Source organism: Sminthopsis crassicaudata, chromosome 5, assembly GCF_048593235.1.
Source record: "Sminthopsis crassicaudata isolate SCR6 chromosome 5, ASM4859323v1, whole genome shotgun sequence".
NCBI classification, from domain to species: Eukaryota; Metazoa; Chordata; class Mammalia; order Dasyuromorphia; family Dasyuridae; genus Sminthopsis; species Sminthopsis crassicaudata.
The window spans coordinates 24,497,498-24,511,491 of NC_133621.1; the positions used below are offsets into that span (position 1 = coordinate 24,497,498).

Sequence of the window (13,994 nt, forward strand, 5' to 3'; positions counted from 1 at the left end):
AAGGATACATATATAGCAACCTAATCTTTGACAAACCCAAAGATACCAACATTAGGGATAAAAATTCATTATTTGGAAAAAACTGTTGGGAAAACTGGAAGTTAGTATGGCAGAAATTAGATATGGATCCACACTTAACACCATATACCAAGATAAGATCAAAATGGGTCCATGATTTAGGCATAAAGAGGGAGATAATAAATAGATTAGAGGAACAGAGGATAATCTACCTCTCAGACTTGTTGTGGAGGAAGGAATTTATGACCAGAGGAGAACTAGAGATCATTATTGATCACAAAATAGAAAATTTTGATTACATCAAACTAAAAAGTTTCTGTACAAATAATACTAATGCAAACAAGATTAGAAGGGAAGTAACAAATTGGGAAAATATTTTTAAAAACAAAGGTTCTGACAAAGGTCTCATTTCCAAAATATATAGAGAACTGATCCTAATTTATAAGAAACCGAACCATTCTCCAATTGATAAATGGTCAAAGGATATGAACAGACAATTCTCAGAGGAAGAAATTGAAACTATATCCACTCACATGAAAGAGTGTTCCAAATCACTACTGATCAGAGAAATGCAAATTAAGACCACTCTGAGATACCACTACACACCTGTCAGATTGGCTAAGATGACAGGAACAAATAATGATGAATGTTGGAGGGGATATGGGGAAACTGGGACACTAATACATTGCTGGTGGAGTTGCGAAAGAATCCAGCCATTCTGGAGAGCAATCTGGAATTATGCCGAAAAAAGTTATCAAACTGTGCATATCCTTTGACCCAGCAGTGCTACTACTGGGATTATATCCCAAAGAAATACTAAAGAGCGGAAAGAAACATATATGTGCCAAAATGTTTGTGGCAGCTCTTTTTGTAGTAGCTAGAAACTGGAAGACAAATGGATGTCCATCAGTTGGAGAATGGTTGGGTAAATTGTGGTATATGAAGGTTATGGAATATTATTGCTCTGTAAGAAATGACCAGAAGGAGGAATACAGAGAGGCCTGGAGAGACTTAAATCAACTGATGCTGAGTGAAATGAGCAGAACCAGAAGATCACTGTACACTTCAACAAAAATGCTGTATGAGGATGTATTCTGATGGAAGTGGAAATCTTCAACATAAAGAAAAACCAACTCACTTCCAGTTGATCAATGATGGACAGAGGTAGCTACACCCAGAGAAGGAACACTGGGAAGTGAATGTAAATTGTTAGCACTAATATCTGTCTGCCCAGGTTGCATGTACCTTCGGAATCTAATGTTTATTGTGCAACAAGAAAATTATATTCACACACATGTATTGTACCTAGACTATATTGTAACACATGTAAAATGTATGGGATTGCCTGTCATCGGGGGGAGGGAATAGAGGGAGGGGGGGATAATTTGGAAAAATGAATACAAAGGATAATATTATAAAAAAATATATATATGATAAAAAATTATTAAGTAAAAAAAAAAAAAAAAAAAAAAAAAAAGAATGAGATTGCAAGTGGAACTCACCCTGGACCCCACATCAGCTGATTCCTGTGTTTCCGTTTCTGGGGATCGCAAGAGTGCCAAGGCTGCAGAGGACTGGCCAGAGGAGACTAAGCCTCCTGAGGACTTTCCTCTTCATTATGTCTCTGCTGAGCAGGCCTTCAGCTCAGGCAGTCTGTACTGGGAGGTGGATGTGGCTCAACTACCTCAGTGGGTCCTGGGGATCTACACCCCCTCCCTGAGGACTAGGAGGAGGAGTGGGAAGAAAGTGACCTGTACATCTCTGTTCCTGCTTCAGTGTGTCAAGAAGGAAGAAGATTACTATTTACGAACCTATCCTGGGCCATTGAACCATCGAGTGAAAAGCCCTTTCCCTCGCATTGGGGTGTACCTGCAATATTCCTCTGGCACTCTGGGCTTTTACAACGTTCTCCAGCGTTCTCTTATTTATAAATTCTATTCTATTCCCTTCACAGCTCCTGTCAAGCCCATCTTTTGCCCTGGCCCCCCACTTCCAGGGACAAAGCCTGGTCCCATGACTCTCTGTCCAGTGGACTCCCATCTTTATTCCTGCTGCCATTCATCTCAATAAACATTCTATAAGCAGGACTTCTCAACCCACCACTCTGCTCCCTGACCTTTCCCGGCAAAAGAATAAACATCACCTGTACTTCATGAAGAGGGACTTCCTGGTCAGTAAAAGGACAATAGTCTTCCACCCAGTAAGCTGAAGGACATCATTCCACAGTGTTCTGGCCTCTTGTCCTCCATGGATTTGTCTGTTTATGAGTTTTCACAATCAATTGATTCTGTTGGAGGAGGTATGAAAACCTCACAAGAAGGGTATGGATTGCATATATTTATGTTTTGTTTTGTTCCTAGGATTTAGCAAACCTGTTTTCAAATCCTTTTCCCCTTGAATTACAATAAACAATTCTTAACAATAAAGATGAAATAAATACTAACATTTACTTTTCTCCTGTGTATTTTTTGTTTTTATTCACTCTATCCCGTTGTGCACAACTGATTCCCCATTTGAAGTCTGCTTGGAAAAGAGAGTGTAATGTTTTCCTGCTGACCATTTCCTTCTCCAATTCTTTGTAGAAATAGGGTATTTACCAGAATCTTTGCTTGCATCTCATGACCCTCCCCCCTCAATTGGTACTTCATGGGTTGAGGAAATAGGAAGAGAAGGAGGGTCAGTTACACCATCAGCACCACCCATGCAATAGCTTTGTCTACTTCTATGAAATTACTACCAAACTCTCTAGTTAAAGCTAAAGAGGAAGGGCAGGATATATCTGATTTAAAAATTAATGAACACCATGTTATTTGAGAGTTTGACTCTTCAGGTCAAGAAAGGAAAAGATACACGCCATTTTGTCTCAAAATAATCAAAGATTTGAAAAACCATTGAACTGTATCTGGGGCTACATCATCGTATGTAAAATGGATAGTAGAGAATTTGGCACTAGTGATTTGAAATCTTTAACAATTACAAGTTGAAAACCTTGGCAAAACTGATTGTGGCTTTCAGAGTATAGTGAACTATGTAGAATACAAGCCCAAGGCAATAAACAAACTGGAGTTAATAGACAAATCACCTTTGACCAACTAGCAGGTAAAAGTCAATTTGCAGATGCTTTAGCTCAGATTAATTATCCTTTGAAAGCGTAAGAGTCAATTTTTTTGTAGAAATAAGGTCTTTATCAGATTCGTTGCATGTAAAAATTTCCCCCAGTTTTCTGCTGTCCTTCTTATCTTGGCAACATTGATCTTGTTTGGAGAAAGTTGTTTAATATAATGAAATATCATAATGAATATAATGACAATCATCTGGTTATGCAAGGAACTTCTAAGAGAAATTTGTTAGATTTTTAGTTAACTGTAAATTCACTGAAAATAATTCCTTCAAAATCCATTCAGCAAATTCTTATGAGTTCAATGATCTCCAAGTTACCAACAAACTTTGCTTCTTTATTAAAGTAATTATGCATGCTACAAGCTCCCCTCAGGGTGGGGTAGGTGCTTTTTTTAGTATATGTACCATTTTATCTGAAACCCTAGCCCTTACCAAATTTCCTATTGTGTATTTTTTTATTTATGCTATTTCTGTGTCACAGGGATTTCTCCAGTGAACTCACCAAACCCATCAGTCAAACTGCTGAGAGTAGGTTCCTGTGTCCAGAGCCAGAAAATGTGGTGTGCTTTTTTTCAGTGCCCCACTTGGGTGAAAAAATGAAATTATAAGGCTAGCTCTCTAGCAGGTCTTAGGACTGGCTTTGATCGTTGGGTGGAACAGTGATGAAGTCATAAGAGTCACCATAAGGGTGGTCAAAGATGGAGTCCCGAATCTTCTCTGGGTCTGTGTGTGTCAGCCCTCAAATACATCAGGACCATTACATCCCTATAGCAAATGGAACATGCATTAGCCGTTAGGAGAGCCATTTTATCACTATGTCACAATAAGTATATGTTTAATTAGAGAATCAGTTTCTCACTAATCACACTGAGTAGGTGCTTAAGTATAAGCACCCTGCTGACAGTATCTTGAGTATAGCTTTTCAGAGTTACAGCCCTCTACAGCTCACTTCCCTAAAAGCTGAGACTATGGAACTAAATGGATCCCTATCATTGGCTACTCCTTGCTTCCCTCAGGGAACAATTCTTTTTTGTCTCTGTCCAATACATCATTGAGGACCTCATCATTTCCCCTCTGAATTTGTAAAAGAAATCTTTGGAAAAATAGTTTGGGAATTCCTAGACAAAAGGGGGTCTATCAGACCAACATTAAAATCATGGGACACGTGTTAAATTATGGACAGAAACTAGAGTGGACTACAATTATTTTTGATGTTGGAGTATTACACAGATGAACCAAAGCCAAAGTTTGGTGAAATCATAGTGATACAACTTAATTTATTAATGTACAATAGCAACGATGAGCACAAATTTGGTATGTTTGATACTAGGATCCTCCTCAGATCCTGGGTGTTATTTTGCTAGTGTCTGTTGACTCCAATAATCAGTGTCCCTCCAATGAAGTGGGGCCCAGGGTCCTTTGGGATATGGAGTCATGATCTCATATTCTGAAACTACTTCCTGCTAGTAATGGATGTAGACCCTGATTTGCAGGAATGGGCTAGGAGGTAATGGAAGTAAGTTATCCAGTGAATTCTGAGAAAGATTCGTGAAGCTGGTTAATAATATAGAGCTGGTCATTTGAAGGTCATAAACCTAGGAGAAAACAAATCTTCCCCCAATAGAGCTTAGGAACAGTATCATTTGTAGCAATAAAGGGATTGCTTGGGGGCCAAGGATCCATTTGTCAATGTGTTCATAAAGTGTTTGCCATTGGGTAAAGAGGGTAACACCTGATGATGAGGTTTTTTCCAACACTTACAAAAACTTTTCCATCCTTCACTGACAGGAGTCCACAGGGTAGGGCAGGGAAAGCTTGAGAGAGCAATGGGAAGAGCAGAGTTCTCATACATGGAAGTGTGTTTAAAGAGAATATCATTTCCCCCAGTATCTTTGAAGATAGATTCTGTCAGACAGAGTGGAGATAATCAATGAATTTTAAGTGCCTTAGCCACAGTGAGGGGGACATGAAAGCTATCCACTGTGTAAAGAGTTGGAAAGGCCAAAAGGGGATCTCCTTTAGTAAAGCCCTCTACTGTTCTTGTGCTGGCCTGGCTCTTGCTACTGAGGAATTTTCTCGGTGTCAGGGGTACAAACAATCTTAATTCGGGGGAATGTGACACTAGCGGGAAAATATACTCTTGAGGGTTTCAGATCATAACTTAGCGTACTGTTTGGATACAATAAAAAGAAGCATTTCCCGAGACCTCCACCTGGGATGGGAGTTTATTCAAAAATCCATTAGTTGGAATACTGGGGCAGTAGGAAAGCCAATGTCAGAAAAGGTCCTTTTGTGCTTGCATTAATAAACCAATTTTCTATGGCTTGGTCTGAGCACAGGAAAGAAGTTACTTTTAAGGAATCATGATGGTGGCACAGACACATAGGACAAACAGACATTGTTCCTCATTAGCGGAAATACAATTCAATTTCACAATTGAAATTTGAGAAACTATATGAATTGTAGTCACTCCCCACAGTCTTTTTCTCTCAGATTACTCAATCCCATTACATTTTATCTGAAGCTTCATGTTTAAAAGAAGAATTAAAGTAGGTATTTTCATGGCATGCTTTCTTGTCACATGCAGATGAATTCAGAGAAAGGGGGTTTCATATCTCCAGCAATGTGCAGAGGGCATAAATTAAAAAAAAAAAAACATAGAAAAGGAAAATTATAGATTTTGAAAATCCCACTTTAGGTATTTTAAGAAAGCTATAGACCATAGGAGTTAAAAAAAGACAGTGATGTTAAATAATTTGCTGAATGGATTTTGAAGTAATTATTTTCTGAGAATTTGTAGTTAAGTAGAAATCTAACCAATTTCTCTTAGAAGTTCCTTGCATAAACAGATGATTTTCATTATAATCATTATGATTTTTCATTATATTAAACAACTTTCTCCAAACAAGACCAATGTTGCCAAGATAAGAAGGACAGCAGAAAACTGGGGGAAATTTTTACATGCAACGAATCTGATAAAGCCTTATTTCCACAAAAAAAGAAAAAATTGGCTCTTATGCTTTCAAAGGATAATTAATCTGAGCTAATGCATCGTGTCAGTCTGGAGTGCTGAGTGTAAATTCTAAGCTCTACATTGAATGCCAAAATGTAGTGTTCTGGTTGGTTTTTTGGAGATTTTTGGACCAGCCTTCCTTTCAGCAGAATAATCAAGAGGAGAATAGACAGAGACAAAATCCAGTCTTTTATTGCCCCCTTCACAATCTTGTGTCCTTGCCTGGGACCTGGGCTTGCTTTCTGGAAGTGCCCCAGAATGTGTCTCAGTTCCTTTGGGGGAGGCAAGAGGAAAACCACCATTGTCTCTGTCTTGATATCTCCCTGAGGCTGGGAGCTTGTTCTCCAGCCTCAGTCCTCTGTCTTCCTTAGCCTTTTCAAGTGCCCTCTAGGTCTGAATATGCCCTCTTAAATACATCTACTATTGCAAAGAAATCATTCCAGTATACTGGAGTTACCAATCATTATATGACTAGGGGACCATAATTTGTTGTAAGGTTAAATCAATCATACTGAAGTAAAGAACAATCAATCATGATGGCAAACTAAGTAGGCATTACCTCATCAATTCCACTGAGTTAGCACCTTGTAAAAATCCTTGCTTATTGTACAGAGTTCTGCCTCCTTACAGGGTCAGGAAAAGGGAAAGGAATGAATCTGCCTATGGATCCAAGGTTATCCAAGATAATCCCACTTTAGGTATTTTAAGAAAGTTATACACCCAAGGCAGCGATGTTAAATAATTTGCTGAATGGATTTTGAAGTAATTATTTTCTGAGAATTTGCAGTTAACTAGAAATCCAACAAACTTCTCCTAGAAGTTCCTTACATAAATGGATAATTGTCATTTTATTAAGTTAAACAATTTTATCCAAGGAACACCAATTCTGGCAAGATAAGAAGGATAGCAGAAAACTGGGGAAAATTTTTACATGCAATGAATCTGGTAAAGGCCTTCTTTCTACAAAGATGTAGCCCCATAAACAGTGGAATGCTTTTTCAAATCTTTGATTATTTCCAGATTCAGAGGCGGGTATCTTCTCCTTTCTTGACCTGAAGAGTCAAACTCTTGAAGAACATGGTGTCCATTTATTTTTAAATCAGATATATCCTGCCCTTCCTCTTTAGCTTTAACTAGAGACTATTGACATAATTTCATAGAGGTGGACCGAGCTGTTGCATGGGTGGTGCTGATGGTATAACTGCCCCTCCTCCTCCTCCCACTTCCTCTTCCCATGAAGGGCCAATTGAGGGAGGAGGGTCATGAGATGGGGGATTCCCTAATGACTTCAGCTGTGAAGAATCACAATAGTTAATTTCATCAGCCTTGTACTTAACTCCTTTCTTGTCTACTTCTCCATGCTTTTCAAGTGTTTTGTCAGTAACCTCTTCCTCCTGTTCTTTCTTTTTCCTTATTGTAATGCCTATATAATTCCTTAAAGCCAATTGTATATGTATAAAAGGTTGCTTTAGAAATTGAATCAGGACCATTATCATTGCAATATTCAATGAATTGCTCTCCTAGGAGTTTCCACTTGTCTGGTTCTAATTATCCTTCCTTAGAGAATCAAGGAGGTGTGTATTTGAATGTTTCAGAGAGTTCAATGAATCCCTTCCAAGTTACCATCAGACTATGCTTTCCAAACAGTTTCTTTGAGGTAGAGAAGTCTGCTTTCTAAACATTTGTACCATTTCATCTGAAACACTATTTTAGCCCTTCACAGTTTCCTTCTTATCTATTTTTGTACTCACCCTGATATCTGGGTCACAGGGACTTTTCCACTGAACTCAGGAACCGGTCATACTGGACAGCTGAGGATAAATCCTTAGCTCCACATTCATCGCGAAATGTAGTGTTCTGGTTAGTTTTGTGGAGGTTTTTGGAACAGCCTTCTTTTCAGCAGAATAATTACCAGGAGAATAGCCAGAGACAAAGTTCAAAAACTTTATTGCCTCCTTCACAGTCTTGTGTTCTTGGAGAGGCTTACATGAACTGATGCTGGGTGAAATGACCAGAACCAGGAGATCATCATACACTTCAACAACAATATTGTATGAGGATGTATTCTGATGGAAGTGGATATCTTCGAAAAAGAAAAGATCTAATTCAGTTCCAGTTGAGTAATGATAGACAGAATCAACTACACCCAGAGAAGGAACACGGGGAAATGAGTGTAAACATTTTTGTCTTTCTTCCCAGGTCATTTTTACCTTCTAAGCCAATTCTTCCTGTGTAACAAGAAATTCGATTCTACACACATATGTATCTAGTATATATTCTAACACATTTAACATGTATGGGACTGCCTGTCATGTAAGGGAGGGGGAGGAGGTAAGGAGGAGGAAAATCAGAACAGAAGTGAGCACAAGGGATAATGTTGCAAAAAATTACCCATGCATATAAACTCTCAAAAAATTTATAATTGTAAAATTAATAAAAAAAAAGATTTGGTATTTTCTAAGAAATTGACTAGCTGATCAGTAGGATGGGGATGTTCTCAAGGGGGATGTCCTTCATGTGGTAGTTGGGTTGGATGACTTGAGGGGCCTTGAATTTCGAATTCTCTGCTTCTCAATAAGGAGAGTTCAATGGGAAAATGAAGATGAGTCTCCATAACTGCTGGGGCGCGACTGAGTGTGGAAGGGGAAAGGAAAGGATCCATTTTTTCTGCAGAGAGTCTCTGAAAAATGAGATTTGAAAATCCACTGATAAAAATCTCCACAATTGTTTGACATTCCCACTTAAAGACAGATCTCTTTGGTGAAACCTGTCCATTGAAAGGAGGCAGACAGAGGTGTGAACTCAGGGCACTCAAGCCTGCCCCCATCAAGAAGAGTTACCAGGTTGCTCTGCAGGATGGCAGGCCAGGGGAATTAACACCTTTGCTCAGAGGGCCTAAGGGGTGGGGCTACCTCCTATAAAAGGAGAACATCCTTGTGCTCAGAAGCACTGCTTTTTTTGAAGGCAAGTCTCATCGTCTGGCTGCTGCAGACTAGAAGCAATTGGAAAGAAAAGAATGGCTGCCCCTGGGAAACCTCTGAAGGAGCTGCAGAGTGAGATCACCTGTAGCATCTGCAGGTGCTACTTCTGTGAGCCTGTCACCATCGGATGTGGGCACAGTTTCTGTCAAGCTTGTCTCTCCTCCAGCTGGAGAGGTGAAGCTTCAGCTTTCTCCTGTCCCGAATGCCGGGGAGTTTCCCAGGACGGGGAGATTCCCTTAGTGAACAGGCGCCTAGCACAATTGACTGAGCTGGGCAAAGAAATCAGCTTCAAGCTTATGCAGAGCACTCAAGCACAGAGCCAGTGTGTCCCTCACCAGAAACCCTTCAAGCTATTCTGTGAAGAGGACCAGACAGCACTGTGTGTGACATGTGGTGAAAGCCCAGAGCATGGGGCTCACAAGATCTCCCCAATACAAGAGGCTGCTCACAAATACAGGAGGGAGCTCCAGCACATTCGGAGTCTTTTGGGGAATCATCTGGAGGAAGATGAGCAACTTCTTGCCCAGGAGGAGAAACCCGCTGTTGACTGGAGCAATTTGTTTTCAAGGGAATACTCCAAAATATACACTCTACTTTTGGATGAGGTGAAGTCCCTAGGAGTCCCTGAAAGGATAAGGCAAGAGCACAAGGCCAACCAGGACAGACTATCCCAGCACCTGCAAACCCTTCAGGACTTCATGCTAGAGCTGCAGGCTCTAGCTCACCAACCCAATGTGGATCTGCTCCAGGATTCCAAGCACCTACTGAGAAGTATCGATGCTGTTTTGTCTCAAAGGGCCAAAGCTGTCACCCCAGAACTGATAGAACATCCCATCCCTGGCCTGATGGAGATTCTCAAGAGATTGCAAGTGGAACTCACCCTGGACCCCACATCAGCTGATTCCTGTGTTTCCGTTTCTGGGGATCTCAAGAGTGCCAAGGCTGCAGAGGACTGGCCAGAGGAGACTAAGCCTCCTGAGGACTTTCCTCTTCATTATGTCTCTGCTGAGCAGGCCTTCAGCTCAGGCAGTCTGTACTGGGAGGTGGATGTGGCTCAACTACCTCAGTGGGTCCTGGGGATCTACACCCCCTCCCTGAGGACTAGGAGGAGGAGTGGGAAGAAAGTGACCTGTACATCTCTGTTCCTGCTTCAGTGTGTCAAGAAGGAAGAAGATTACTATTTACGAACCTATCCTGGGCCATTGAACCATCGAGTGAAAAGCCCTTTCCCTCGCATTGGGGTGTACCTGCAATATTCCTCTGGCACTCTGGGCTTTTACAACGTTCTCCAGCGTTCTATTATTTATAAATTCTATTCTATTCCCTTCACAGCCCCTGTCAAGCCCATCTTTTGCCCTGGCCCCCCACTTCCAGGGACAAAGCCTGGTCCCATGACTCTCTGTCCAGTGGACTCCCATCTTTGTTCCTGCTGCCATTCATCTCAATAAACATTCTATAAGCAGGACTTCTCAACCCACCACTCTGCTCCCTGACCTTTCCCTGCAAAAGAATAAGCATCACCTGTACTTCATGAAGAAGGGACTTCCTAGTCAGTAAAAGGACAATAGTCTTCCACCCAGTAAGCTGAAGGACATCATTCCACAGTGTTCTGGCCTCTTGTCCTCCATGGATCTGCCTGTTTATGAGTTTTCACAATCAATTGATTCTGGTGGAGGAGGTATGAAAACCTCACAAGAAGGGTATGGATTGTATATATTTCTGTTTTGTTTTGTTCCTAGGATTTAGCAACACCTGTTTTCAAATCCTGTTCCCCTTGAATTACAATAAACAATTCTTAACAATAAAGATGAAATAAATGCTAACATTTACTTTTCTCCTGTGTATTTTTTGTTTTTATTCACTCTATCCCGTTGTGCCCAACTGATTCCCCATTTGAAGTCTGCTTGGAAAAGAGAGTGTAATGTTTTCCCGCTGACCATTTCCTTCTCCAATTCTTTGTAGAAATAGGGTATTTATCAGAATCTTTGCATGCATCTCATGAGCATTCCCCCTCAATTGGTACTTCATGGGTAGAGGAAATAGGAAGAGAAGGAGGGTCAGTTACACCATCAGCACCACCCATGCAATAGCTTTGTCTACTTCTATGAAATTATTACCAAACTCTCTAGTTAAAGCTAAAGAGGAAGGGCAGGATATATCTGATTTAAAAATTAATGAACAACATGTTATTTGAGAGTTTGACTCTTCAGGTCAAGAAAGGTAAAGATACACGCCATTGGATCTGGAAATAATCAAAGATTTGAAAAAGCATTGAACTGTTTATGGGGCTAAATCATCATATGTAAAATGGATATTAGAGAATTTGGCACTAGTGATTTGAAATCTTTAACAATGACAAGTAGAAAACCTTGGCAAAACTGATTGTGGCTTTCAGAATATAGTGAACTTTGTAGAAAACAAGCCCAAGGCAATAAACAAACTGGAGTTAATATACAAATCACCTGTGACCAACTAGCAGGTAAACGTCATTTAGCAGATGCTTTACCTCAGATTAATTATCCTTTGAAAGCATGAGTCAATTAGAAATAATTCAGAATTTTAGCAAAGTCGCAGGATACAAAAAAATCCACATAAATCCTCAGGATTTTTGTACATTACCAACACAATCCAACAGCAAGAGATACAAAGAGAAATTCCATTCAAAATAATGGTCGATAGTATAAAATATTTGGGAATATATCTACCAAAGGAGAGTCAGGAATTATATGAGCAAAATTACAAAACACTTGCCATAAAAATAAAGTCAGATTTAAATAATTGGAAAGACATTCAGTGCTCTTGGATAGGCCGAGCGAATATAATAAAGATGACAATACTCCCCAAACTAATCTATTTATTTAGTGCTATACCAATCAGACTCCCAAGAATCTATTTTAATGACTTAGAAAAAATAACAACAAAATTCATATGGAAGAATAAAAGGTCGAGAATTGCAAGGGAACTAATGAAAAAAAAGTCAGAGGAAGATGGTCTAAGTGTACCTGATTTAAAGCTATATTATAAAGCAATAGTCACCAAAACCATTTGGTATTGGCTAAGAAATAGACTAGTTGATCAGTGGAATACGTTAGGTTCACAGGGCAAGATAGTGAATAAAAATAGCAATCTAATCTTTGACAAACCCAAAGATCCCAAATTTTGGGATAAGAATTCATTTTTTGACAAAAACTGCTGGGAAAACTGGAAATTAGTATGGCAGAAACTAGGCATGGACCCACATTTAACACCACATACTAAGATTAGATCAAAATGGGTCCAAGATTTAGGCATAAAGAACGAAATCATAAATAAATTGGAGGAACATGGGATGGTTTACCTCTCAGACTTGTGGAGGAGCGAGGAGTTTGTGTCCAAGGGAGAACTAGAGACCATTATTGATCACAAAATAGAACATTTTGATTACACCAAATTAAAAAGTTTCTGCACAAACAAAACTAATGCAAACAAGATTAGAAGGGAAGTAACAAATTGGGAAAAAATTTTTACAGTTAAAGGTTCTGATTAAGGCCTCATCTCCAAAATATACAGAGAATTGACTTTCATTTATAAGAAATCAAGCCATTCTCCAATTGATAAATGGTCAAAGGATATGAACAGACAATTTTCAGATGATGAAATTGAAACTATATCCACTTATATGAAAGAGTGTTCCAAATCACTATTGATCAGAGAAATGCAAATTAAGACAACTCTGAGATATCATTACATACCTGTCAGATTGGCTAAGATGACAGGAACAAATAATGATGAATGTTGGAGGGGCTGTGGGAAAACTGGGACACTGATGCATTGTTGGTGGAGTTGTGAAAGAATCCAACCATTCTGGAGAGCAATCTGGAATTATGCCCAAAAAATTATCAAAATGTGCATACCCTTTGACCCAGTCATACAACTACTGGGCTTATACCCCAAGGAACTACTAAAGAAGGGAAAGGGACCTGTATGTGCCAAAATGTTTGTGGCAGCCCTTTTCATAGTGGCTAGAAGCTGGAAGATGAATGGATGTCCATCAGTTGGAGAATGGTTGGGTAAACTATGGTATATGAATGTTATGGAATATTATTGTTCTGTAAGAAATGACCAACAGGAGAAATACAGAGAGGCTTGGAGAGACTTACATCAACTGATGCTGAGTGAAACGAGCAGAACCAGAAGATCATTATACACTTCAACAATGATACTGTACGAGCATGTATGCTGATGGAAGTGGATTTCTTCAACATAGAGAAGAGCTAATCCAATTCCAATTGATTAATGATGGACAGAACCAGCTACATCCAGAAAAGGAACACTGGGAAATGAGTGTAAACTGTTATTTTTACCTTCTGAATCCAATTCTTCCTGTGCAACAAAAAATTCGGTTCTACACACATATATTGTATCTAGAATATACTGTAATATATTTAACATATATAAGACTGCTTGCCATCTGGGGGAGGGGGTTGGGGGAGGAAGGAAAAAAATCTGAATAGAAGTAAGTGCAAGGGATTATGTTGTAAAAAATTACCCATGCATATGTACTGTCAAAAATGTTATAATTATAAAATAAAATAAAAATTAAAAAAAAAAGAAAGCATGAGTCAATTTTTTATAGAAATAAGGTCTTTATCAGATTCGTTGTATGTAAAAATTTCCCCCAGTTTTCTGCTGTCCTTCTTATCTTGGCAACATTGATCTTGTTTGGAGTAAGTTTTTTAATATAATGAAATATCATAATGAATATAATGACAATCATCTAGTTATGCAAGCAACTTCTAAGAGAAATTTGTTAGATTTTTAGTTAACTGTAAATTCACTGAAAATAATTAGTTCAAAATCCATTCAGCAAATTCTTTAACATC

The 13,994-nt window shown here is 39.2% G+C and overlaps 1 protein-coding gene across 1 annotated transcript; it reads left to right on the plus strand.

Annotated features, from left to right (window-relative positions):
• The first annotated feature begins 9,167 nt into the window (after positions 1 to 9,167).
• On the plus strand, positions 9,168 to 10,580 carry LOC141543794 (tripartite motif-containing protein 43-like). The gene has a single exon (XM_074269517.1). It carries the CDS (start codon positions 9,168 to 9,170, stop codon positions 10,578 to 10,580), a length of 1,413 nt encoding a protein of 470 aa, XP_074125618.1.
• The last annotated feature ends 3,414 nt before the right edge of the window (positions 10,581 to 13,994 follow it).